This window comes from Lepidothrix coronata, unplaced genomic scaffold, assembly GCF_001604755.1.
Source record: "Lepidothrix coronata isolate B3197 unplaced genomic scaffold, Lepidothrix_coronata-1.0 Scaffold52, whole genome shotgun sequence".
NCBI lineage: Eukaryota > Metazoa > Chordata > Aves > Passeriformes > Pipridae > Lepidothrix > Lepidothrix coronata.
The window spans coordinates 1,858,238-1,884,784 of record NW_016690232.1 but is presented as its reverse complement, the minus strand read 5'-3'; the positions used below and the strand labels follow the sequence as shown (position 1 = coordinate 1,884,784).

The 26,547-nt window shown below is 41.8% G+C and overlaps 1 protein-coding gene across 1 annotated transcript in view; it reads right to left on the bottom strand.

Annotated features, from left to right (window-relative positions):
- Positions 1–26,547, bottom strand: part of NOTCH2 (notch 2) — an 85,237-nt gene that overhangs the window by 41,114 nt on the left and 17,576 nt on the right. Inside the window, exons 3-8 of the mRNA XM_017815861.1 lie at positions 24,302–24,561; positions 23,281–23,616; positions 16,816–16,938; positions 2,564–2,797; positions 1,578–1,733; positions 295–483 (exon numbers count right to left, since the gene is read on the bottom strand). Coding sequence (XP_017671350.1) covers positions 295–483; positions 1,578–1,733; positions 2,564–2,797; positions 16,816–16,938; positions 23,281–23,616; positions 24,302–24,561 — 1,298 coding nt within the window. The remainder of the gene's footprint in view (positions 1–294; positions 484–1,577; positions 1,734–2,563; positions 2,798–16,815; positions 16,939–23,280; positions 23,617–24,301; positions 24,562–26,547) is intronic.

The window sequence follows — 26,547 nt, the reverse complement described above, 5'->3', positions numbered from 1 at the left end:
CAGTAACAAATATGTTCTCACATACTCCAGCTCAGAAAGCTAACTTCCTTTGCTGATGTAGAGATTGGTTTCTTTCTCAGTCCTCTAATTGCTTTCTCCCTCCCACACACAAATGCCAAGTCCTCCTGGCTGGTGCTGCCACAGCAGGCTCTCTCTCACTGTTTCATTTTAGCCTCACCCCTTTGCAGCTTTGTGTTCCACCTCAGCAGAGCAGAGCTGGCAACCCTCGCTGTGCTCTGCCTTCTGCTTTCTTCCTTTGTTGGGGGCCCCATCTTGGTCAGAAACTCCCCTCACCTGGCATACAGAGACATGTGAATCCTCCGATTTTATCCAGGCAGGTGGCATCGTTTTGGCACGGATTTGAGTGGCATTCATTGATGTCCATTTCACAGCGAGGTCCTGTGTACCCCTTCAAACACTCACAGTGGAAAGAGCCTTCTGTGTTGACGCATTTTCCAGCATGTTCACATGGATTGCTGTTTGCTGCAAGAAGGATACATAAATGTGTGTGTCAAAACCTCTCCTCATAGTGGGAAAGCCACAGCATTCTTTATTAGTCATGGTCTTTTCCAGTGGTCATTCCTTTCTATCAAGTAATACAGGGGAAAGACTGTTCATCCTCCTGGGGAAAGGCCACTGTGACTCACAAAAACATGTACCAGTTACTTTCCTGTCAGAAGGATTGTTGTCACTACCAATGGACCAAAAGAGCAACTCTAGTCCATATTACTAACGACAGTTCTCAAGACAGGAGCATCAACTAGCAGGGTTTAGAGAATTAATGATGCTTTCAAGGCCTTATCTCTAGGTCATCTTTTGCATTTACTCCCAAGGCAGAAAAGATACCACTACGGCCACAAAACCAGCAAACGTGTCCACTGCATGTTTTCAAAAAGAACCTGCACTCTTGTCCAAGGCAGACCAAGGAACAAAATTCAAAGAAGTGATTCTTTCCAGCACTTGCATGAGTGCTGCTTAGGTATTACCTTCACACATCACACTCTGGAAGCATGAACAAGCACTCACAAAACTGTAAGTAAGTCTGTAAGAGTCCAGTCAATCCTCAAAACCACACAACAGCATGCTATCAGAGAACTACAGCTTTAAAAGCCCTCGTGGTCACCAGTCTTGGAAGGCACTCAAAAGATCCAGCCATGTTCTGGCTGTCAAACAGCCTTGACATATTTCTGTCGAGGCTGTAGCTAGAACAGCTCCCACATGAACTGTGGTGCTTTCATTGTATCCTGCAGTTTAATTATCACACCTGTTTGCACGCACTCCTCTCACAATGCTAAAGCCCTCTTGCACAATGAAGAATGGTTAAGCACCTCATTGCTTTTCATATTCCAGAGGCTAACAGTTCAGATATGGACAACTATTTTGACTCAGCCTCCTGCTCTAAGTCTCACACAAGATTTAAAACTCATCTAAAGACACTGAAATGAAAGGTAGAGAGCAAGAAAGGAGTCACATTTGTGTTGAGAAGCTATGAGAAAATGTCTATTCTTGCTCCTCTGTTAGTTCATAAAGTAAACGACTCAACTCCCTGTGCGTGTTCTCACACAGAGCAAACTCACCCATTGCACATTCATCCACATCCTCAGTGCAGTCTGCTCCCTTATGGCCTTGAGGACAGGTGCAGATGTAGTTTCCATTCACAGGATTGGTGTCACACAGGGCACCTTTCTGGCACGGATTGCTAACACAGGCATCATCCAAGTGGCACAGGAGACCTGGAGAAGTATCCAAGAGTTTATTAATGAAGTGAGATACACCGGTCACACTGTACGTCACATAGTCATATTCCCTGTCCTGATATTTCACATAGAGACTCTCACAGATAGAGGCTTAGGCAATATCTTACAGGCTTCAGCCTATAGACTACCATGGGGACTTCACCACACACTTATAAAACATTATATTTAAATACAGATTCTGTGACTTTAAAGGTGTCTCCAGCACTTCTGGAGCAGTAAAATGTCTGACCATTACCAAAATGTCTCCCTTGCAGCACTTTAACTCTTCTCTGTAACCAGCATGATAATTTTTCTGACAGCTGAAAACAAAGGTGCACATGAAGCTCGCTTTCTTAATTCAGATATGCTGATCACTTGTATTTCCATGTAGTAGTTAGGAAACATATTTTTACGTAACCTAAGCCAGCAAATTTTCCACCACATCAGTGAAGACGCCTACATCCTCACACACTCACACCAAAATACCTAAGTTTGCCTTCTAGACTCATACAGTTACCATAAGTGACACAGAGCAAGTCACCCTCATGCACAACTTCTCAGGTAAACACAGGTTCTGCTAAAGGCTAGAAAAAGATCTGTTTTCCTTGCAATCTAAACCATAATAACTTTGTCTTCCAGCCTATACTACTTTGTCCCAAGCTACAGGGGTTTAACAGGTCTTTGCTCATGGACAGCATGGAAAGTTTCCTTTCGTTCTTCCTGGTTTGGTCACAAAGTGTGTAAAATAAACACACCGCTTCAAACAAACGCATAAACTTCAGTACCTTCTGTTAAGTACCAGATTTATGCAAGTCTTCCGTGCTTACCTGCCTTTCCCTCTGGACAAATGCAGGAGAAAGAAGCCACCCGGTCAATGCAGGTGGAGCCGTTGGCGCAGGAGGCAGTGAAGCAGTCATCGATGTTCTTGCTGCAGTCGTCCCCGCTCCAGCCGTTGACACAGACACAGGCATAGCCCCCGTTGTGGTTGGTACAGGTGCCTCCATTCTGACAGGCATTGGGCTGGAGCTGGCATTCATCCACGTCCTCAGTGCAGAACTGGCCTGATGCACGGAAACAGACAAGTTTAATGTAAGTTGAGACACTCAGATTCAAGGAGATTCCTGCACGGACAACGTTACCGAGGGAATCGCTGCAGTCGAGCTTGAGTCTCACTTCTTAACTCCAGGATTTTTGAGCACGAGAACTTCCAATAACACTGTCGTCAAATTAGGCAAAGACAACTAGCATCCCTAAGTGACCCTAAAGTAGGAGCTGAACTGCAAATAACTTCAAAAAGGCACAGTTTGGGAGCCAGCAGGAAGCCTGCACTGTATGAAGATACATCTGCAAAGAGGTGAGAAACAGAAAGAATGAAGGTCTGCCAGCAGTGCAGCCAGAGGGACTAAGAGAGAAGATGGCCTCCCAAGAAAATCTTGTCAAAGCAATGTCAACAGACCAGCAGCAAAGAAACTCTCGTCAGGAGAACTTAACTTTTTCCTATATAATTATTCAATGAAGATTACTTGAGGAAAAATAAAATTTTTGACACTCGCCTACCTAAAATACTCATTTTTCTTCCCCCACGTAGTATGCAGACAACCACAAATACTTGGGGGTTTCTTGGTTGTTGAGAGGTTTTTTTGCTTTCTTTTTATTCAGAAACAAAATAATGACTCTAAAAATATTTTTATGACTGGAGATATTAGAGAGAAGAAAACAAGTGTACACTCTCAGGGAGATTTAAGGAAAAGGACCAATGGACCACTAAGTACAAAATAGTTTTCAGGGGACACTGAATTTTACAGACACATATATAGAAAGCTCTGCATAAAGTATTTAGTTGCTGAAATCCATCTTGCTTTGACATCAAAATCTGGAGAACCTACCACTTGCATCAATATTTTTTGTTTTAACAGTTATTCAGCTTCCTGATTACAATCGCATGGTTTACTTTGAAGCCAAAATTGTTTCGGTGAAGTTTCAAATCATTCATTCTTATTTTGAGTTCCTTGAATAGATAAAACCTCATGGCTCGGCATCAGCTCATTTCTTCCCAGGCTGGCATATGGGTGCACATGTGCAACCACAGACTATGGTCACAGTCAACAATCTCCTGCTTGATAAACTATTTCTCCCCTTTCAATTACATTAGGAATTCCCTAGCACTGAAAGCTTGTTGGGTTTTTTTACCACGCTTCTTGATAACTTGCTTTTACTTCCTAAAACACTCATACAATGCACACAGCCCCAGAAGAAGGTCCTTTATCAGAGAGTAAGATTTGATTTGTTTGATGACCTTCCCCCTCCTCCAGCTGACACCATCGCCTCCCTCACCAGTTTGCAGCAGCTTTCCATTATTTGGGCCAAGTCTCTTTAGTAAATGTGCTGCTACCACCAAGATCCTCCCATTTCTCTTCTCCAGCTGCTCTATCAGCTGCACACTTACAATTGCCTGGAATTCCCCCTGTATTCCAAGAATAAGAAATTCAAGAGCATGTCACAGGTCTCCCCTGCTGGGGCTCCAGTCTATTCAGGTTTATCAATTCAGAAATAATTATTAGATGTTGCTTAAGTCACCTTGTTTATTAATGGCCCAGAAATAATGAGGCAAGACACAAGACACAAGACACACCCTCTTCCAATGCACAGAACAGAAACATTTATTGTTGGCAGGAATCTAAAAATGTTCAGTCTTAACCATCTCCATCTACTATACTCATATCATGATTTGTTTTCAAAGTACTTAAATAAATCTTTAGCTTTGATCCTGTGAGACCTGGATCTTTTTTTCGCTCAGTGACAAAGAAATACAATTATCATTAAAAAAATGAGTTGCACAACTGACTGTGTTCTGTGCCTCTGTTCCTTTCACCAGTAGGATTACTTCAAATCAAGAATTCTATCACTTTTAAATCCGTAATAAAATTTTAACAGTAATAATAATTGCTATAGAGTTTTCAGAATTAATCTTCAAATCCTAGTTTGCTTAGTAAAACGGGGGGGGGCGAAATCTAACACTGGGTATCATATCTGTAAAACACCTCCCTGCATTATGAAAAAACAAACCGTGCATTTGTCATACTAGAAGTGGTTTGTTTATGGCCTTTCAGTGTTGGCTTATCAGTGGCCAGACTGAAAAGAGCCAGTTGGCTGGGGCCGGTTCCTCGCAGTCGCGCGTATCTCGCAGCTCAACACAGCTGACTTCCTCTTAAAAAAAAAAATAAAAATAATCAAGACGTTATTTGCTTATTATAAAAGTGATTTTCCTTCTTTTCTTGGAGGGGGCCCAACCCAGATCAAAGGACACACTCTCTGACAAACACTCATCCTTAGCACAGCCGTCAGCACCCTTGCAGCCTTTGCGTCCTCCTCTTAGCTGCAGCCAATTCAAACTGCTGTCACTAGAGCGTGAAGAGGGTCTCAGTGCTGAAGTTGCCACACCACTCCAGACTGTAATGCATCTCAAAAAAAAAAAAAATCACTTGTCTTGTGACTGGCTGAATAGAAGTCCTGAAATATAACCTTTTATGGACTTTTGGGGAGGGCAATTGAGTGTGGGTATGTGAGTTTTGGCTTTACGGGTTTGGTTAAAGCAAGATGGACAAACTACTCCCTCATACACACTATCAGGCTTCGTTTTTGACTTACCATCCCATTTTGACTATCCATTTCCATTCCAAGTGTTACTATTGTATCAACTTAGGACCTTTTTTAGTGTTTTTTTTACCAGTACTTAGAAAATACTGGTAAAAGTACTTTATTTCTCCACTTCTAGAAAGGACAGTACCAAGTGACATCACTGATGTCCTTGCAATAACCCCATGTCCTAGGCTACTCAGCCCCAAACTAAAAGGAACTTCTAAAAGGTCTATCAATGTTTCCACAAGAGAATTAAAAAGCAGAGCTTAAACTTCTTCAAGCAATTCAATCGTATTTAAAAAACAAACCACATCTGAGCTCCTTGATTCTGATCCTCCCTTAGCTTCTCTGTGTTTCTAATGCTCCTTTTGCAGCTACCAGATCACAATCATATTTGTGTTTAATCATGAATCTGAATCAAACAGAGCTCCAGCTTAATGCAGTTTGTTTTAAAAAGAGAGGAAATTCAATTCAATATATTAAGAGGCATAAATGAGCTATTAACTGCTGTATTTTACTACTGAGTATTTTAAAGAAGAGATCTTATTCTTCATTGAAGTTATAATTGAAATAAAGACTCAGTTTCTGGACAAAAACACATGAAATAAAAGCAACATAAGGCAAGTAAAGCATATCAATCTAACCACATTAATAAATGTACAATACTCAGGCTCACCACCATCAGGCAATGTAAGGGCAAGAGTCTTTTGAAAGATTTTGGAATTATGTTTTTGAAATACTACAAATCCCAGGCTAAAGCTCAAGATGGTTGCATTTCTTAACTGGAGCTGGTGAATTGGCTGAAAATGCTTGAACTTTAATTGCTGAAGTGGGGCTTGAGTGGTTTGGACGTGTTCTGTAGCCCACAGCCCTCAAAGGAGAAAACAAAAGGGTTTTTTAGGTTGGGTGGTTTGGTGAGGTTTGGGTTTTCAGATAAGTTATGGTTGCTTACGTGGTATTCTTGAATATTTAGGTGTTAACAGCATAGGATTAATGGTCAATATTGTAATTTTTCAACACAGGTTTTTGGAATGGTCACAGACTTTCATGCTCCCAAAAGGGCAGATTTGCCCACAGCAGACACTTCAAATGAGAGAAATAGATTAATACTTTGGGCAGGTGCTGCAAAGAAAAGATTTGACACTTCTGTTGTTAGTGACCTATGTCTTCAACAACATCTGGGATTCCAGAATGATTTTTTTTTTATGGCAGAGGCAGAAGCCTCTTTCAGTGCTGGACATAAACCAGGATTTAATTCTAAAACTTCTCAATGAATACTCTGCACAACACTTCTCTCTGCCAGGTTAGCTAGTTTTAAAATCAAATGGACAAAAGATCCCTGGGACAGTTTACTTATGGGATGCTGCTTTGACTTAATTGTAACAAAATTAAGTATATTTATTTGTAGCCACGTAGCTGGTAAAGAGTTTTAGGCAGAATCAAGTCTTTCATTCACACAACTGAAATTCAACTTTGAAGTGCAAAGTCCATTATGAATTGTATGAACTGTACAGTGTAATACACATTTTCATAACCCCACAACCACTTCAGCTGAAGTTAATTCATCTGGCTGCAAATGTCTGTAGGTATTTCTTTTCTTGTGCTCTTGCTACTTTCCGTTACATTTCTAAACAAAACATAGTAAATACAGGGTAAACTAGTAAAGGCAAGTGCAATACACTAACTGTACCGTATTTTAATGGATGTGTAGAAACAAACACATAAAAGACAACAAGAAAGGAAACAAATTACTCCAAGAAGCTAATAAAAACCTAACCTGACCTTGATATTTGCAGAGCCTGGGAAATCAGTAAAATGCCGACTCAGGTTCTAAGTGACCTTGTTCAAAGTAAACAGCTAGTCAGTGTGGTATTTCAAAATTGAAAACTAGAAGTAGAAAAAGGGAACAGCCATCAACTCTTAGCACTTTTTGCCCACTATGAAACTAAGTTACTTCCTGCATATTTCCCCTGGAAAAAAAAAAAAAAAGTGCCATATGGAGTAAGTCAGACGTTTGCTGCTTTGATTACTCCCATTTTCAGACCCTCAGGAACTGAACAGGAACTCCAGGAGGTTCTCTTTAGGCAGACCCAGGATGCAGTGGTTCAAGGCCCCTCAAGCAGTTGTACCAGATATCACTGATGAGAAACAGCCAGCCCCATCTCTTACAGGTCTTTATGTTAAAAAAAAAAAAATAATAAAGCCTTATTTATACAGCTAAGGCAGCACACAAAATGAATACAATCCTACACTGAAAGAGAGGAGCATTAAACTTGAGCAAACAAGAAACCCAAACAGTCACTCTGAGAAGCAGCACCAGCAATGTTCAAAAGTTGATCCTAGCAAACCACAGAGGGTTTACATAAACCCCAATTCCAACTGCATTGAAGCTGCAGGTGAATGCAGGACCTTCAGTCAGTTCAATCAGAGGCCTTCATCTTTGGCAGAACAGACTTTCTGCAAAGGAAAAAGTTTTCTTGGCCTCTTAACAGCTCTCCAGCAGGAGTGTCTGTTGATGCACAGCTGGAGTACCAGAGGCTAAAGCTCCTGAGAGCAGATCTAATGCAGTTTAATAACTAAAGAGATTTAGTAGGACAAAGGGTCAAAATACCTTCCTGTGCCTTGAAAAAAAAATCAGTTTGTTGAAAACTGAGCTGGGAGGAGACAGCAATGACCCATTTCTCTCAAAATCACAACTGCCACAGCAGTAGACTCAAACTGAACTGGAAGGCAGAATATCTTACAGGTAAAATAATTGAGTGAGAATCACAAATTGGTCATTAGGATCTTAAGAGACTCACTGCAAGAGGAGCATCAAGTTTCAAGAAGGTTTGTGTCCCCATCCCCTCAGCAGCTCACTAGAAGTTTGCCACTTATCTCAGACTAGCACTCCAGTATACAGGAAAGAGCTCACTAGCTCTCTGAAAGGGCTACCTGAGAACCATAAACCAGATCTAGGCAGAAACCCTCTGAAAGAGTAATTTAATTCACAAAGTATTCCAAAGATTTCTGTATGAGTTTTGAATACAATCAGTGTAGCTAAAGAAAGCATGGCTCATTAGAACTGTTTGTATTTTTTCTCCAAGTTTCAAAGGACTACTAAGTGAGAAGGTGAAGCATCTTATCAAGACTCAAGAACGGGCTAAGAGATAAGGAACAGTATTTGTATGAAGGACCAAATCTAATAGTGGCAGAAGGTCACCAGTGCCACACTGCAGAGGACCAGGCAGCTTCTTCTCCTCTCTAACCACACGTGTGTATATTCAGGATGCCAGCTGGCAGACCACGCAGCTGGCTAGGGATGGACATTCCTCTGCCCAGGAGGGGCAGACAACTTGTGTTTTCTTTTAACACAAGAAAAACCACGTGCATTGACAGCGCAACCCAATGTGTATTGATCTGTCAGGTCAAAGCTCAGTCCCCTCATGCTGTTGTGTGAGTCTCCTCAGCAAAAGGAAAAGGAAAAAATCACATGGAGTCATGAGGCCTTCTGGTAAAACGGTGTTCATGAAAAATACTTTAGCTCTCATGTTTTTGAATTGTGTATCTGTAAAAGCACTCAGTTTAATCTTTAACCCACAGAATTATCTATATTCACTGAAATAACACAGTTAAATTTAATGCTTACAGGCACGGGAGCATCTAATTAAAGGCCTGGAAGAAGATGAACAGTAGGCAGTGGTATCTTTTGCAAAACAACATTTATGTTTCCCAAGAGGAAGCCGGGGGATTTCAGACAGATTCAACCAAGAGAGGCTGCTGGGCAGTGCAACAGCAGACAAGGTTTGATGCACAAACACCAACTAAAATACAAAGGCAAACAGACTTGCTGAGGAAGGTTTAGGTTAGGCACTCCTTGAGGAAACATCAGCTTCCCTGGAACAATTCAGTGAGGATCTCTGCTCAATCACAGGTTTAATCAACAAAATAAACATCGCTGAGCAGACATTTGACTACAAGGAAGAATAACTAATGCAAACACTTGTTGTGCAACAGCAATGGCACTGCTTCAGTCTGGAACACACTTTGCAGTACTGAAGCCACCACCTCTCAGTAAAGACACTGAAAAGATGTAGAGTTCATAGTCTGACAGACTGATGGAGAGAAGACTTTTCTAAGAGACTTACAAAGCAGTTGCTACCCACAAAGGGAGAAAGGCAGCTGGTAAAAAGTGTAATACAAGAGTTATTGCTGGGAAGATACAGCACGTGACAAAGTATACAAAAGAAAATACCTGATCATTAATTTAATGTGCTTTATTGACACAAGGTATCTCAAAGCAGAGAACTTCAAACTTCTCTGAAGGAGGGAACACTTTTATATAGGCCGAAATGTCCAGAGCAATAAACAGGTAACACCTGAAAGGGATCTCAAATGTGATATCCAGATCACACCCAAACTCCAGACACTCCCACAAAGCCATGTCCACAGCTCACTGCAGGCAATCTAATGAATACAACTGATGTCTTCAGTTCCAAGGATGGCTTCAGGGACACAAAGAATTCCATGGACTACACTGTTTACATCTGCCACAAGTGCCCCCAGTTGCGTGTTGTGTTTAATAAAGGTCTTCCCTTCTTAAGTATTACAGCAGTTCCCCTGGAAAAAAGGACTGAAGCCAACTATTTTTTCCTTTCTTTTCTGAAGGAGTAAGAAGCATCACACTCTCAAAAACATGCTCCTTCCCCAGGATCTCACAGCATCTTTCTCCCAGAGCAGCAAAGCAGCAGCAGCCGTTCCCCAACCTCAGGTGTTGGGTTTTCGGTTTTGTTTTTAATAGATCTAATTATATCTTGGGCAATGTCAAATACCATCCAAGATATCATAAATTTAAGAGCTTAATATAGAATTCGAACAATTGAAGATGAATCTACAACTGTAGAGAGCAAACATCTGTGTTTATTTTAGACTAATATGGTGGAGAAAAGAGTTTAATTTCATAACCACACTGGGAAGCATGTAGTGGAACTAATGGGCTTTTACAAGGGATTTTACAACCCTCAAATACAAAACTCTGGGCTTTAAGAGACTTATGCACGGCCTGATCCATTAAATACTGCCCTAAATTACTCCCCACAGACTACTGGGTAGTGAGGGCAGCCCTGACTGAGCTCTTCAGAGGCAATAATACAAATTATCAGAACACAATTCATTAAAAATTATTACTGATGTGCTAATAACAGACTGATTTAATATGGTGGTAGTAGGTGAAATGACTGGGGACAGCAGCAGGACAGAGAAGTAAACAACAGGAAAAACACATTACCAAGCTACTCTTGGCTTTGTCCTTCTGTTTACCTCTTCTGGAAAACCCAGTGAATCAGGGAAATACCTAACAAGTGAAAAGATCTGCAAGGCAAAAAAAAAAAATTTACAGTTGGAGCCAAAACTTACAATGAAAGCTTCCTATTCTCAAGCTATCTCAGCAACACATCTTTACTAATTACCCAAAGACAAATCATCTCACTCTAAGTACAAGGGAAGGGACAGAAACTGCCAGGAACAAGTCAGCTGCAGATAAAACAACTGTTACCTATTAGTCTGGTCTCACAGCACACATCCACCAACCCAGCCTCACCAGAGGGGTCTGGCCTATTTTGTTTTAGTGCCAAACACATGAAAAACACATCTCCACAAGAGCTTCTTTGGCACATTTGATCGCAAAGAGTATTTTCCAACCCGGAAAGCCACTAAAGACACAAGGGAAGAAGCAGCAGTGTGGTCTAAATTGGATGCTGTCATTCTGTCATCAGATCAGTTCAGCTGTTAACACCTCAGGTGTTTTATTACAGCTACCTCCTACCCAAGGCTTGCAGTTGGGAAATGAAAAGCAGCACAAAACAAACAGGAGGTTGTGGTAGGTGTTCCAGAATCCATACCGGCTAAGGGTGTAACTTCTAATGCCCCTGAAATCCATCTGCTCTGCACAACACTGGAACCAAGTGCCACAAGAGAAACAAACAACATCCAGGATAAAGTCTGTTTGTGCCCGATACTTCAAACCATTTGTACACTCAAACTCAGAGCTGCCACCTCCAGAGGCTTCCACGTGCCCCCTGCTCCCTTTGTATCTGACAGTTCAAACATGAAGGAAGAAAAAGAATCATAATCCCTCTTGGCCTCTTTCCGAGCTGTCTCTTGGAGATACTACTGCAGTGACACCAGCCAACTTGTCAAGTTTGGCACAGACGGATCTCAGGCAGTACCAAAGAGGCCACTATGCTTTTTAATAAAGCCTGGAAAAGCACCAGAAAGCTGATCACTGCTACACCACTGGGGAAGATGACTGCACTTCTCATAGGAGTGTGATCAAGCCTCTCTGAGTTAATACAAAGGTCTTTGGACGTCATCTGGGATAACGCAACCGGGATCGGGAAGGAGTACAACCCCAACAGCGCTGTCACATAATAATCAACACCCTCAAGAGAACAGCAAGGATGTATATTCAGTGACTTAGGAGGCTGGCATGCCCAACATTTATGATCCAAGCCACCTACTGTCAGAATTAGTTCCTCCACATTTTGAGTCTAAGTACTCCAGGAAGGCAGTAATTTTTCAAACACTAAGCTAACATGACTTGCTACAGTATATTTTGTGACACAGAAGCTGAGGGAAGCGGTATTTGGCAAAGAAAGTCTTAAAAAACAAAATACCAGAGCATATGAACTTGCATAAAAATGTTAAACATTAGCCTTTTGATGTTTATCCTCCCTTCTTAGCAAAGTCACGTCTGCCCAGAGTTTAAGGCTGGGATTTTCAAAGAAAACCAAGGTAGGGAGCAAATATTACTCTAATTAAATAGGAATCGAACCCTTAACTCCCTGCGTTGAAAATTCCTGCCTAAAGCTCTGCAGAAAAATAACCTTTCTGCTAGTGTGTAAGAGCATATGACCAAGCTAACAGCTATTTTAATTAAAAAGCACAGCCCTGCTGCCTGAAGAGCTTTTCTGCTCAAGACAAACATTTGCTTCTTAAGCTAGGTCCCAGTGCTGGAGTTCTTTGGTGGAGTCAGCTGTTAGCACACTGTGCTTCCCTTGAGACAAAGGTCGCCCGGATTTTAAAATATACAGTTCACTGGAGCCCTCTTTTCAGGGGAAAACAAAGCCTAAATAAATAAAACTGCCATGGGAGCCTCGCCTTCCCAGCCACAGGGAATGAAAGGCAGCAAGCAGGCCAAGCCTGCAACTGAAGCACTGTAGTATAGGTCTTCCAAAACCCGCTCAAGTGTGGACACAGTACGTCCCCAAAACCCAGAGACTCAGCCCACAGCTTCTGATGCAGCACTTCAGGAGTGAACTGTGCAAAAGGCTTAACTCCAAGGAAGATAAAAAACAATCTCTGCTGCGCATTGCTCCTGAAACTTGATTTGGGCCAAACACAGATTCACAGCGAACCTCTGAAATACTGCGAACTTTACAGTGAGGCAGGAGTCCTTCTCAGCCAAGAAAAACAAAAGCATTTACAGCGTTTTATATTGTTAATCACTTTAGTATGCAAATTGTCAAGTCATCTTTCTTGACCCAAAGCTGCACAGGTTAGATCAACAGAATAAACAGGTGCATTTTTAAACAAAGCTTTGTTTCTTTAGATGAAATGCAGTCTGGAATGACTGAGTATCCTTTAAATTCTCAGGTGGTTTCACTGTGGCTGTGGAAGGACACCCTAACCTTCCCCATGACTTTACAGCCCCGGACTGCCATCACTTCCTCTGCATCCACTCACCCATGAGACTGCTCTGTGAATTTTAATTCCTGATCCCAGAGAAAAAAAAAAGAAAAGAAAAAGGCAAGAGTGAAAAAAAAAAAAAGGCAGCTGGACAGGATGTTTTACTAGATTACTGAGTTCAAGTGGCACAATCCAAAAAATATCAGAGCCAGCTCAGGGGAAGGGGAAGAGTGGATGGCAGCAGGGAGAGAAGGCAAAGACACCTTCCTCCTCAGACCACAGTGAGCCCACAAGGCTGGATTACCTGCTGCAGAACAGCAGCATAAAGCAGAGTCTTCACATGGTGTAGACGTTAGCGAGGATTTTTGGCTAGTTTTGACTCAAATCACGTGTACACCAAATTCTCTGGCCTGTCACGCACAGAGGAATAGACTTCAGTCTTGCATGAAAGCATCCAGGTCTACTTCCAAGAAAAGGTGGACCTTCCTTACACATCTGCAACACTGTGCTTTGAAAGGACCCAACAAACACGGGTCCTAACAAAGGACTTATCCTGGGACAAGATAAAGTCATCCTTTAACAAACAATCAGTTAACATTCAGCAAGAAGAAAGATCTGGGGCAGTTTCACCCAAACATCTACGAGTGTCTTATCAGTCACAAATTTATGAGGTTGATGATCACTATAACTACATGAAATACGAGAACTTGAAGGTGACAAAAACATTAGTGACAGCAGGAATTTCTCGTCACTGTTTTTGAAAGGCAAGATTTTATCTTTCCGGAAAAAACAGCAAAACGAGAATGAGAAGGCAGGCACTTCAACAAAAAAGGAGCAGTGAGCTCTGTTTGAAGAGCAGGAAATAAGACCTAAAGCAAACAGCGTCACAAAAGGTGGGAGCAAGTAGAAAAAAACAAAAAAGTATTTTTTTTAAAAAAATGCATAACTATGTAGCCCAGCCTACCACCTGCCAAGAAGCAGATGGTTACCAAAAGGAATTAGAACAGATTCTGTTTCAGTAAAGGATGCTTCAGTATTACTTTACAGAAAACTTTTCTTCATAGGATGCAGTAGAGCTTCTTGATTTTTCTAGCAAGGAATGGGACTGGTTTCTCTGTGCCATGAAACACAGACTGCATTAACAAACATGGTAAGAGCATCATTCACAGCACAAAGATTAAATAAAGACCAAAACTGCAAACAGACAAACTGCCCCAAGATTAGTTGACAAGTATTTGAAAAAAGAGACTGTTATGAAGACAGCACATCAATATTGTTAGGTATTTTTAGAAAATTTAACATCCTTTCAGTTTTGGCTGACATTTACTTACAGACATGGGTATTTGAGTCTTTTTTTTTTTTTTTTTGAGCAGTACACAATGTCCTCTAACCTCAAGGTCTTACCGAATGCTTTTGATTTCCTGAAGTGTTCATTCTCATGGTTTGACACTGTTGGGCTGTAACGCTTATCGGGACAGACTCCAAAAGAGTTGTCTGCTCAGCTCTCCCCTTTTCACTTACCTTAGAGAAGATTAAAATGTTGTAAACCCACTTTGTGCAAAGGATGGACCTCCACTTATGCATTTCCTTATTGCTGAATAACTAATGTTTTCTTGTAGTTTTTTTCCTCTCAGCATCAAGTGCAGTTTAATCTTGAAAAAAGTCATCTCTCCCTCCAAACTGTTCCAGAAGTCCTCTATCCACCTTCCCTGTTTTGTGCCCTGCCTCAGTATCACCACTTATGTCTCCAAGCTGAACATGTACTGTTTTCTTGCACCTCCTTGGTCTCTATTTGAAAATGCAATAAAGGGATTGAAGCCCATTGAGAGAAACAAATTTCTTTCCAGAAAATGCTACTGAGATGATAGAGAAGAGTCACAGAAATTGGCACTGTGCATTTCAGACAAGACAGTTCAGTTTCCCAAAGGCTCTAACCTTTATTGTTCAAACAGCCAAGCTGCTGTTTCCTAAATTGTGAGATCATTTTTATTTCCAAACTGACCCAACCCTAAGTCTAGAAAGGCAACAGACCTGAGAACCCATCACCTAAAACCACTGCTGCACTGACAACCTTAACTGTACCACAAACAGGGGAAATTCTCAGAAAGCCCATTCCATTAAATTGTGTTAGAAAGCCATGGGAACACAAGGCTTGGAGAGTTCCTCTCTCTTTCCAGGGTTTCACTGGAAGGAAGCCTCCTTCACGCACACAAGGTTTTTCTGGAGAGACTGTCCACACAGAAGAAAGATGACACAAGACTGGGCCACAACACAGGGCCAGCGATTTTTCTCAATGCCATTTAGAGCCCATAACAGGTTCAGAGAGGGAACCACCACAACTGCATTGCAAAGAACTTTGGTTCTTTGGAAAAGTGGTTGATCATAGAGACAATCCATCAAAACATCAAACAGAATCACAGCCTGTTACCACCAAGGTCTCTTCCAGGTGAGTTGCAGAAGTCATCCCTAGCTGACAGCAGACATCCACCCAAATCCTGTAAACCAAGCTAAACTTATGATAGCAAAATAATCCCTTGTAGATTATACACTCATGATCATCATATTCTCTGTGCTCGGGAATAAGCCTGAGATTAATTTGCTACTGACAGACACTGGAAGTCATAACAAGGTTTATAATTTCTGTGGCATGGAGCAAGATTTTAGGGGTCACTAAGGGTTTGCTGTCTCCACACCCAAGCTCCCTTCAGGTTTTCCTTTACAGGTCTCACTTTCTGCATGCTTTAAGGATATAGAGAAGCAGTACAGAAGCAAGGACATTTGCTCATCAAGGGGAGGACTCATTCTCTCCTATTTACACCTAGTTTCACAGAGCTATGCAAGCTGTGGTGCACTTCACTCTTTTATGTGGCTTTAAACTTCATTTAAGAATTATTTTTTTTCAAGCTAATGAGGGTTCTTAACTGGCAGTTTCCTTTGCAGTTAGTGACAAACTGTTTACAGTAAGAATGAATGTTCTCTGAGGAAAAAAGCTTTTTAAAACCCAGTTTTAAGTCTGTTTTTTTTACCTATGATTTTGAAATAAGGGTAAAAGCATACTCAACTGAAAAAGTGCACCAGCTAAGAATGACTAATATGACTCAAGCTCACCCCATAACCGGAGGTATTTGTTTATTTTTGAGGTATGGAGACATTTTGCAACTAAATATGACACTGAGTTTCCTGTAAGCTGCTTCCTTACATCATGCATAACACTTACTTGAAATTCACACTCTTTTTCCCTACTGACTCAGAGTAATACAGATTCATCTGTGAAGCAAAAGTAGCTTTGCTACTCCAGATAAAAATCAGTCAAGCAGGAAAATAATAGTAGCAAAACCATAAGCTGTCCGTACATCTACTTCTCTTCCCTCCTTTTCCCCAACCTATTCCTCCTTTCAGATTTGCTCTGTTCCTCAGCAGCATTACTATTATTAGGTTAAAATTACCCCCAAATGTATCAGCAATGTGCACACACCTGCAACAGCAAAGCCACGTTCTGTACTCTTGGAAAACATACATCCCCTTGTGAAGTAATCCATACAAGAGGTGCAGCTCTGTGTTGCAGCTCAGGAATCACAGTACCTGTCTGCCAATCCATGCATGCATGCTTGGAATACTGCAGTGGGAAATTGCCCTCCACCGTGGTGGCTTTGATGCAGTTTTCTGTCAGGGGTGCAGGAACAGGCACAGCCGTGCTCTGCATTCAGCTGGGCAGAACTCCTGCTGTGCCTCGGCGAAGGCCACAAGCCCCGTGTGTGTTTTGTCCAGCACATACCTGTCCACTGGGGCGGGCAGCGGCAGTTGTAGGTGTTCACACCATCCACACAGACACCCCCGTTCAGGCACTTGTGATTCGGGCAGTCGTCAACGTTGTGGCCACAGACGGTTCCCTCGAAACCTGGACAAAGCACAGACACAGCAGAATGAAATGGGCTTCCCACCTCTTTTGAAGAGAATTCACCCCTCATGCAGCTTGCCCTCTTTTCTTCTTTAAACATTCGCCCTGTTAACCTAATCCTGAGGAACCTCCATGTAGCACGTTGAACAGAGACTCTGTTGAATGCCTTTGCTAATAGCATGCAGGTCAGATGACATAGTTAAAACACTACTACCGTGGGTAGACAGCCAAATATGTTTTCACAACCAGAAAACACAAGGATTTTCTCTTTAAGTGACTAAGGAGCACTGTCATTCAAAGCAAACCATTCAAAAACCATTCAAAGCAAGACCAAGACAGTTTACTATGAGATAAGCTTGTCACTGCCCACCAAGCTGCAGTTAGAGCATCAGCAAGGACAAGCTTTTCCCATGGCAAAAAAGTGCCTGGCGTTCATGTCATGAATAGTTCAACACAGCCTGCCTTGGCAACGTCAAAGAAAGATCTTTCATGCTTTCAAAATGAGCTTCTAAATTCCTGATCCAGCCCTCTTTGGTATTACACAAGTCAGTCAATCAACAAATTAGCCACCACCTAAGTGATGCTTACACACTAAGCCCTAACCAAAAACCAGAAACCCTTCCCCAATGAAAACCCAAGCTTCTAATGAAGATAGCCACACTGACAAATCATCCTTGCTAGATCTCCCTCTCCTTTTCAAAGAAGTGGATACATTAGGGGAGGGAGTTTTCAATGATCTGTCTTCCCCTTGATTTCCCCTGCTGATTTAGTTCATGCTTCATTAAATAAACCTGCTATTTCTGCTCGATGAGAGCGCTATTTATCAAAGCACAAGTGGATGCATGCTAATGTGGATGAAGTAAATGATTCCAGAACACACATGTTAATTTAAAACATCAGCTCTGCCTCTTCACTGCTTTGGAATGTAATATTACCATGACAGAGTTCTCTCATCCAGAATTATGCTTTAACCCCTCTACTTTTGATGCCCTGTTCCAGACGTTTCCATAACATCTGTGTCAAGTCACACAGACCCTCTGAGCAACATCTGGTCCAGCGCAGATCATGCTGTGTGGCAGATGAGATGAGACTATAAATCTCTGAGGCAGCTTCTCCAGACTACTGCTACTCTCAAGAGACTTAGGTGATTCGTGTGTATCCCCATCTCTTGAATTTCTCCAACTGTACAGGTGAGTCAGAAGCGATGAGAAGTGCTGGTTCCAAGCTGTATCGAGCGCATTAGCATCCATCAGCAAGGAACAGCATTCAACATTAAAAAGAAACAAACCAAAAAAACCCCCCACAAAAAACCACACAAAACCCAAACCAAAAGACCTTCAATATTACTCTCTGCCTTCACAGCCCTTCTGACCTCCACCCAAGATCCTAGAAACGTCATGACAGTAGGAAAGCTTAAAACTAAGAGGAAATACAATATAAGCCTGAATTCTAATCATTACAGCAGCACCTTCCTGGCAAAAGCTGCTGAGGAACAACAACAAAGGAATTCAATTAGTATCAGACCCCTATGTTGAATATTATATAAAGCTACCAAGCATGAGCAAAGGCCCAGCTGTAAAATGCAGGGGTGTTCTATCAGCTTGTGTTTCAGCTTGAGAGGAATCATCCCACTGACCACAGATTGCACTCACACCAGCACGTGATCAGCATGGAAATACACCCAGAACCACAAAGACACAAAGTTAAAGTTTTTATCCCTTCAGTACTGACAATATGAAGACCAACCCTACTTTCTAATAAATGAACTCCTGACAGCAAGCATTTATTTAGAAATGAATCTCACTGTACTTCACACAAATTTAAAGTGGCCCAGTGATTCTGAGAAATAATAAAGCACCGAAGTCACCCCAATACTAAAAACCTCACCAAGCCATTGCATATTTTCACATTTTAACCACTTACACTACCACCAAAGAGCTGGTCCTCAAACATCTCACACAAATGTAGAAAACCATTACTCCCACACTAAAAGCTGGAGGATAGCAATAATGACAGTAGAATTGAGACAAGAAAAAAGAGCTTATAAAAAAGAAAAAAAGGCAAGGCAGTAAAAAGGTTCAAGAGAAATGACACACAGACAAGTGTGCTCAGTCAAAAGACATCTCCAACAGAAAGGGAATCAGGAAGGCTTGAAACGGGGAAGACAACACTATGTTGATTGCACAGCTGAAGAAAATAAAAGTTTGGTTTTTTTGGTAACTTCCCAAGTTCCCTTTAAATTTGTCTTACTCTGAAGAACAATTGTGGCTTACTTTCATAACACCTAAAAGCTGTAAAGGATGATTTTTGTGTCCCCTTCAAGCCCCCCTTACACTGCAATACTGCAATCTGCTTAGTTTGTAAATGAACCTGTCCTAGTGAAGTTTAGATTTCATTCTTAAAATCAGCCCTTTAGAGTCATGGCTGCCTGGGCCAACACACCTACATTTGAGCATGACAAGCATGAAGTTGCTCTGAGATACGTGAGCTTTTTTCTAGCTGGATCCCAGGATCTAGTTTCGCAGTTATATAATCTGATTCTTTTCCAGAAAGCCACAGAGTTCACTGTTTTGATGTATTTGGACACCTGACTCTATTTCCTGTTCCCCTCTGTGCTGGGACTCGCTTTTTGTCCTTTGCTTTCTCCCTGCACGAGAATAGTTTGGAATACACATCCTGACTTTTGCTCTGTATCTCCAAGAACAAACTAAGGAATGAGAACCTCAAGGGGAAAAGCATTCCCACTGCTAACAGCATGTTGTTCCTCCCGTAGTACAAAAACTGACACAAGCAGATAACTTTATTCCTATGTCATCTGAAATCTCCACCCCATTCCAGAGCACCAGGCCCAATTCCCTTCAAATCTTACTCCTTAGCATTATTTCAACCTATAAATTACACCTCGGACTTTTCTGCAGGACCAATTAGTAATGGGGACACCTGAACGAAAACATCAAGTTGTTGCCAGACTTAGGGCCCGATGAAGGGAAATTAGGGATGTAGACTGCTAAAACTGAGCTGGGCTACTCCAGGTCAGAGAGTCAACTCATCTGCAGCACGAGGGCACACATTCCACCTGGTATACCCCGGGGCTGCTGGCATGGAGAACCTCACAGCCCACAGGAGGGTGCTCATCTCCAAATCCCAGCAAGCAGAGTCTTCCTGCCATGGAAATTCAGCATGTGTTGGGCCCCACTGGTGATGCTCACTGCATGGCACAGCGTGACGCTCCGCTAGGAACCGGCGTGAGGTTACTTCCTCTTCCCAGGAAGTGTTCCAGCTCTCATAAACAGCCTGCTCCAGCCTGACAGATCGTTTCCTGAACAAGCCCTTGGAATTCCCTTGGGTCCTTATCTTAGTTAATGGGTAATTATTTTGATGGATAACAATGAATAATCACTTTCCCAGCTAAGAACTTCCTCTATTGACTTGTTTAACATTCCATTAAAGGTTAGTTGCCAAATGAACTCCTTTTTTGTCAAATATTTATAACTACAAGCTCATTCTTCTATTTAAAGGAGTTGCTAATGCTTCAGGTTAAGTCTCTTTCAAGGAAATATTTTTGTCACTACTACTCTGTTATGATTGACCTAACATGCTCACTTGTCTGCAATCCCATTTCTACCTAAATCAACAAAGCCCAGAGGAAAAATGATTACACCAGATGGATAGAAAATGAGGTTACCTTTCAGACACATGCAATAGTGACAGTATATATAACTCCACTTTACACTCGCCCTCAAATTACGACTTAACACACATGACTTCATTAATCACCCAATGCAAGATTTGTTTGTGCACACCCACAAGTGACATACACAGTACTTGTGCACCAGCAGAAAAGGCTGCTGTGACATGTAACTCCAGGTTCTAGGGCTTTCCTACATTTTCAAGTTCTTATTCTCATGTATCTGCATTTATAAAAAACTAAATTCGCTGAAAAGCCAAGAAGAAAATGTCTACAGGAAACAAGAAACCATTTCAGGGCCAGGCCAGAAGTAGCTTAATTATGCCTAAATTGCTGCTTGAACAGTTTCTTCAAAGTAGTTTTACAGGTCACAAGATGCAAAATCATATCAAAAACCACTCCAGCAGTTTGAGATGCCTCCTGCATCTGTGGTCATAACCCTGAGTGATGGCAACATCTTAAGGCAGTCCAGAAGGGCTAGAGCAATTCCATTTATAGTCACAGTATCATCGGCGTTGCTCCAATTCAGAGAGGGAGGCCAAAAAGGAATTTCTAGTCCATAATCCTGGCACACTCTTGCAGAGGAGCAGGCCTTGTTCACATCCTCCCTAGGCGTGACAGGCCACCATTTCTCTTCTCTTTCTGCTGACCTTTCCTTCCCAGACAAAACCTTTTCCAACACTTCAGAAATTCTGCTCTGTGCCAAGGGGGAAGAAATGGCTGAGTGCCTTGCCTTTATCAGAGTCTACTGTAAGCATTCGGGCCTCTACAACAGCTCCCTTTTTTGCTCTTTTTCAAATGACTAGTTTTAAAAATCCAAGCTAGCAAAACAGCATGGCCAACTCAAACAAATACAGGAAATACAGACGTGAAGGCTCTCAAAGCTGCATTAACTCAACCCCACTATACACATTGTGTAAGAAGTCAAAAAAAGCAGCTAATGATCCAAAATGTGTGAGCAGTGTAGATGTGTAGCTGTTACTACAGTAATCTCATTTTCATTTCCTGACCATAGTTCAGCCAGCCCACACACTTGTCTAAGGGAAAATCTGCTTCTACTCAGTCTTGTATGTCTGTAAGGGAATCACTAAAGCAAACTGTCTTATCAGCTTTACAGGATGAAGTCCCTCCAATTTCATCTTCCCCACTTCTTCCCCCCACCATACTGATCCCACATGAGGCCTTAAAGTCCTTGAACTGGCTAAACAGATATGACTTTCAGAAAATTCTGAAATTCTGATTGTGACTGTTAATCCAGAGATACTTGGTTTATAATTTCATTTTAAAAGGATGCAAAGCAGAAAAGCAATAAATTCCTTGAGAGGAAGTGTTAGTTAAGACACCAGCATTTTCAAAGCACTCTTTCTTCAAGCATAGTTAGAAATAATTGCTTCGAAAAATAAAGATCTATCCTTCTATTTTAAGATCGACTTTGATAAATTCTTCAAAGTTACATGCTTGCTCAGGCAACCAAGGAAGTTGTTGAGCAGCCACTTGCTAAGGTTGGCAATGTACATTTAAGGTCATGTGAGTCAACACCTCAAGAAAAGATCTCCAAAAAGTGAACATTTTTCACAAGTTCTAAATGCACTTTCCACACATACCTGTGACTCCAAATGATCCTCATGAGAAGACCCTCATTCTACATTCATCCTAAACAGTATATGGCAGCTACATCTTTCACATAAATAACAACAGAGAAAGGCTTAAGGGGGGAGAGTTTACTTTTCCAGATTACCACACACCAACTGCTTGTATGCCAGACTGCAATACACTTAAGTAGGAAGTCTAGTCAAAAGCATTTCCAAACAATCAGTTTCCCATGGAGTTGAATTACTCAGTAAAAAAATATCAGCCTAAAAATACTCTGATATGCAAAGACGACTAGTACTGCTCTGTGGTCGAGTATGACAAGTGGATAGGGAGCAAGAAGGATGAGACCACCAGGGCTCCCAAGCAGGTGACATAAGGTCACATGTAGAGACGGGTGCCTTGGTGACCAGAGCCCAGCTTGACACACAAAACCAACGCCGCCCGTGATCCTGAGCAAGCACATCATCCCTGCTGTGGATGAACTCGGGGCAGCCAACAGCATCAGAAAACAAGCAGTAATCATTTATTTGGAGACAAAAAAGGTGTGGTGAGTTGGAAATGATATCTTGTTAGATTTGGAGGAACTGGAGAAGAAAAAAAGGAAGATAATAGAAAAGGAAGATAATGTGTTTTAGGGGTAAAGACAGAAGGAGAAAGATACACATTCATTCAGTTAACTGTGGCCTTTACTGACACAAAACTATGTATTTATAGAGGCTTGTGTTATTGGCATTTTGCATTCCAAATAGGCATTAGGAGATACCATCCTAACCTCCTTGAATCTACCTCATAGTTCTTACCTATTTGATTCTCTTCCTCTAATCGGGTTCCAAATAAATTTGCCATTTCCAGCTGCCTTCCCTTTCCTTCCCTTCCACATTATGAAATTCCAGCACTCAGAAATTAACATCCTAGCAGAGCTTCCCGCCTTGCTGAGCTTTCTCTCCCTTCTACCTTCCACTACAGACGTATCACACACAAGCTCCAAGAGAAGCTTTCGGAAGAACACAGAGAGGAGTGCAGAGACAAGGCTCCAAAGCCAAGCACTCCGAAGCATTTACCTGGTAGGCAGTTGCACTCGAAGGTGAAGTCACTTGTTTGATGACAGGTCCCTCCATTCATGCAGGGCGACGGGGAGCACGGCACATACACGCTCTCGCAGCGGTGCCCTGTGTAGCCTGGCTTGCACTGGCAGCGGTAGGAACCGGGCAAATTGACACAGGTCCCACCATGCTGGCAAAGCCCTGGTGTGACACACTCATTCACATCTATCTCACACTTCGGGCCGGTGTAGCCTGACAGACAGACGCAGGAGAACTTATTTCCAGACACAGTACATGTACTCCCATTGGCACAAGGCTGAGATGTGCAGGCATCAATCCACTGGCAATCCCTTCCTGTAGGGAACCGAGACAGATTAACAAAACGTTATTTCTGTGGAAAATAGCACTTTTTTTCATGCTACCTCAAAATTATTAGTGTATTAAATCTTTGTATTATCACAGGAAAACTGATGTCTGCATTTTACAGCATTACATTTGAAACGAAAATTCACTTGCGGTTACAGTATGAAGTCATTTACAAGGTAGCAGCAAGATATAGAATGTTGTGATTTATAAAAGTAACCCATGACCTGAAATCATACTATACACTGACAGTCACTCTTCTTCTACATGCCCTTCAAGAGTGAAAAGAGTAAGTTTCCATGCTTCTCCCCTCAGGCATCCAATTATAGTTTTTCCCACAGAAAGCTTTTGCTGGACAAATTTGCTGTCTTTTTTCCCTAGAAACTAGACTCTGAATTCAAAGTGTAACAGCCACTCCAGAGTAGCTTCTGCACTCAGTTTTCCCACATGGACAACCCTACAAGATCCAAATGTTTTTCTGCTGACGTGTAAAGGGTAGGGAGTTTGAGTCCCTATTCCCCTTTGCTTTTTTTGGTCATGCAGTCATTTAGACTTCCTCTCATTTTTTTGTGCTGGAGTTAGAAAATTTGAGAGCATATTACTGCTGGCCCAGAACATTCCAGGATGAAGCAATTCACCAAGGAGGGAGTCTGGAGGTACAAATGCAGAAGCCCACCTGTGTAACCTGGAGGACAGACACACTCGTACGTTTCCTGGCCGAGGGGATGACAAGTTCCTCCATTCAGGCAGGGCTGGGACACGTAGCAGAGGTGTGATTCTGAGTACTGACAGTCCTCTCCCGTGAATCCTGGAGCACACTTGCAGGTAGGCTTTCCTATCAGAGAGGCAACTTCACAAGTTCCCCCGTTCTTACAGGTATTGCTCTCACAGGGGTTTCTGTACTGACAGTAGTCTCCAAGAAAGCCTTCTCGACACCTGCAACAGAGAAGAAATGAATTGCAGCACACTCACCTGAAGCCTTGCTGTCCTGGGAAGATTTCAGGAATGGAAGTTCCATGGCCACTGAAAGTCTTGAAACTTGCCATAATTAACAGTAACACTAACAAACCTAAACATTAACATCACAGATGTAACAGGGACTTCCTGTGGGACTGTCTCAAATGAGATCACTGAAAACTTAAGTTCAAGTTGTGAAATCGCTTGTTACAAAATAAATAAGCACCACATTCAATCACAGTTATATCAAATGCAGAACCTCGTTCTTGCACTTCCCTTCAAAACTTCAGTAAAAGCCTAAGTGTTAAAGAGTTGCTGAATAACAACTCCTTGCACCTACTCCCATTCTAACAAGCATCCTTTTCTAGAACAAAATCAAGCAGTATAATAGGTATTAACACCAGGTATTATCCATCTTTCGCAATATTTATAAACACTGTAGAAATGAAGTGTCTGGGGACCTGAAGATCTGTAGCAGATCTTTCTCCACAACACTCCCGTGAGACAGGAATATACTGTTATCCTCATGTTGATAAGTGCATCTGGGACTGTGACATGCTGAAGCCTGCACTCAAATAGCAACACAAGCACTGCAGTCAGGTCTCCCACGCCCCTGGCTAGTACCCTAACGACAAGGTCATTGTTCCTCTGTCTCCCACAGAAAAACGAGTACACACACACTATCTACAACCAGGGCAATATTTTATACAAAGATCTCCGACTGCAGAATAATTGCAGTTATTTCTCTCTAACCTAAACTTATGTCAATACAGTCTGACTACGCTTGTCAGCTGTAATCCATCTTTTAGCTGGCCTTTGTACCACAGATTTTCCATTTAACTTCCAGAGATAAAGGATGCAGGCAAGCAAGCCTGCAAAGCCCACCTCTGCATCACCCACAGTCCCATTTGCTTCTTTCAGGTAGCAGAAAGCTGCAAGGGTATGCCCTGCATAAAAGTAACATCTAACATACAGGACTGTCCACTTGCAGTTTTTTCTATAGTGCACAGCTACACGTTAACTGGTGAGTAACCCAAGATATACACACACAGCCTGGGAGAACATGTATTTCACTTTAAAAAAAAGTCAGAGGTGAACACTAGATATGCTTTGTTCCAGATCAGGAGAGGTGCAATTATTAAATCAATGAGTTACTCAAACCTAAAGGGAGGAGACTGCAACTGCAAGAAATACACAAAGTCTCAAGTTAGTCCTCACACGTGAATGTATCAGCAGAAAGGCTCTCTTTTCCTTAAGCACTTAAAAGTGTATGGTTGATTGGAAGGGGAAAGAAAACCAAAACCAACCAACCAACAACCAACACCAAATAAAACCCACCACAACAGAACACCACACCTAACTGGATAGGCTTTACAATTCAGCTGAAAAATCAAAGTCACAGAATCCTACAGGGATCTGCCTTTGTTCCTATGCTATTCAACACGCCTATCTATGATTAACAACAGAAAACCTCAATGCTGGTCAAACACACAGGTAAGAGAGAAGACAAATTCCTGATAGACCAGAGTAAGATGAATGGCTTAACAAGGCAGTCAGCACCCAAAATGCACTTTAGAACTGCTAAGTCACACATCTAGAAACAAAACATACACAGCAACCCTCTCAAAAGAGTAGACTGATCTGGGAATGACATACTTGCTCTGGGGAGTCCTAACAGTCAGATAAAAGTGAATTCCTAGTGAGACATTTGGCCAGGAATACTTTACATGGACAAACAGCAAATATCAAAGTAGGAATAAATGAGATTATGCTATACCTGATAAATGCTTGGCACAACCATTACATGAGTTCTGGTGTTTGCTCTTCAAGAAGGAAGAGCTGAAGTGAATTCAAAGAAGCCAGTAGTAATGATTAATAGAAAACTGGCCACAATGAAAAGCTCAGTCTATTTATCAAAAAGGAATGAGACAGCTAACCAAAAGCTCCAAGTACCTACAAAAACTC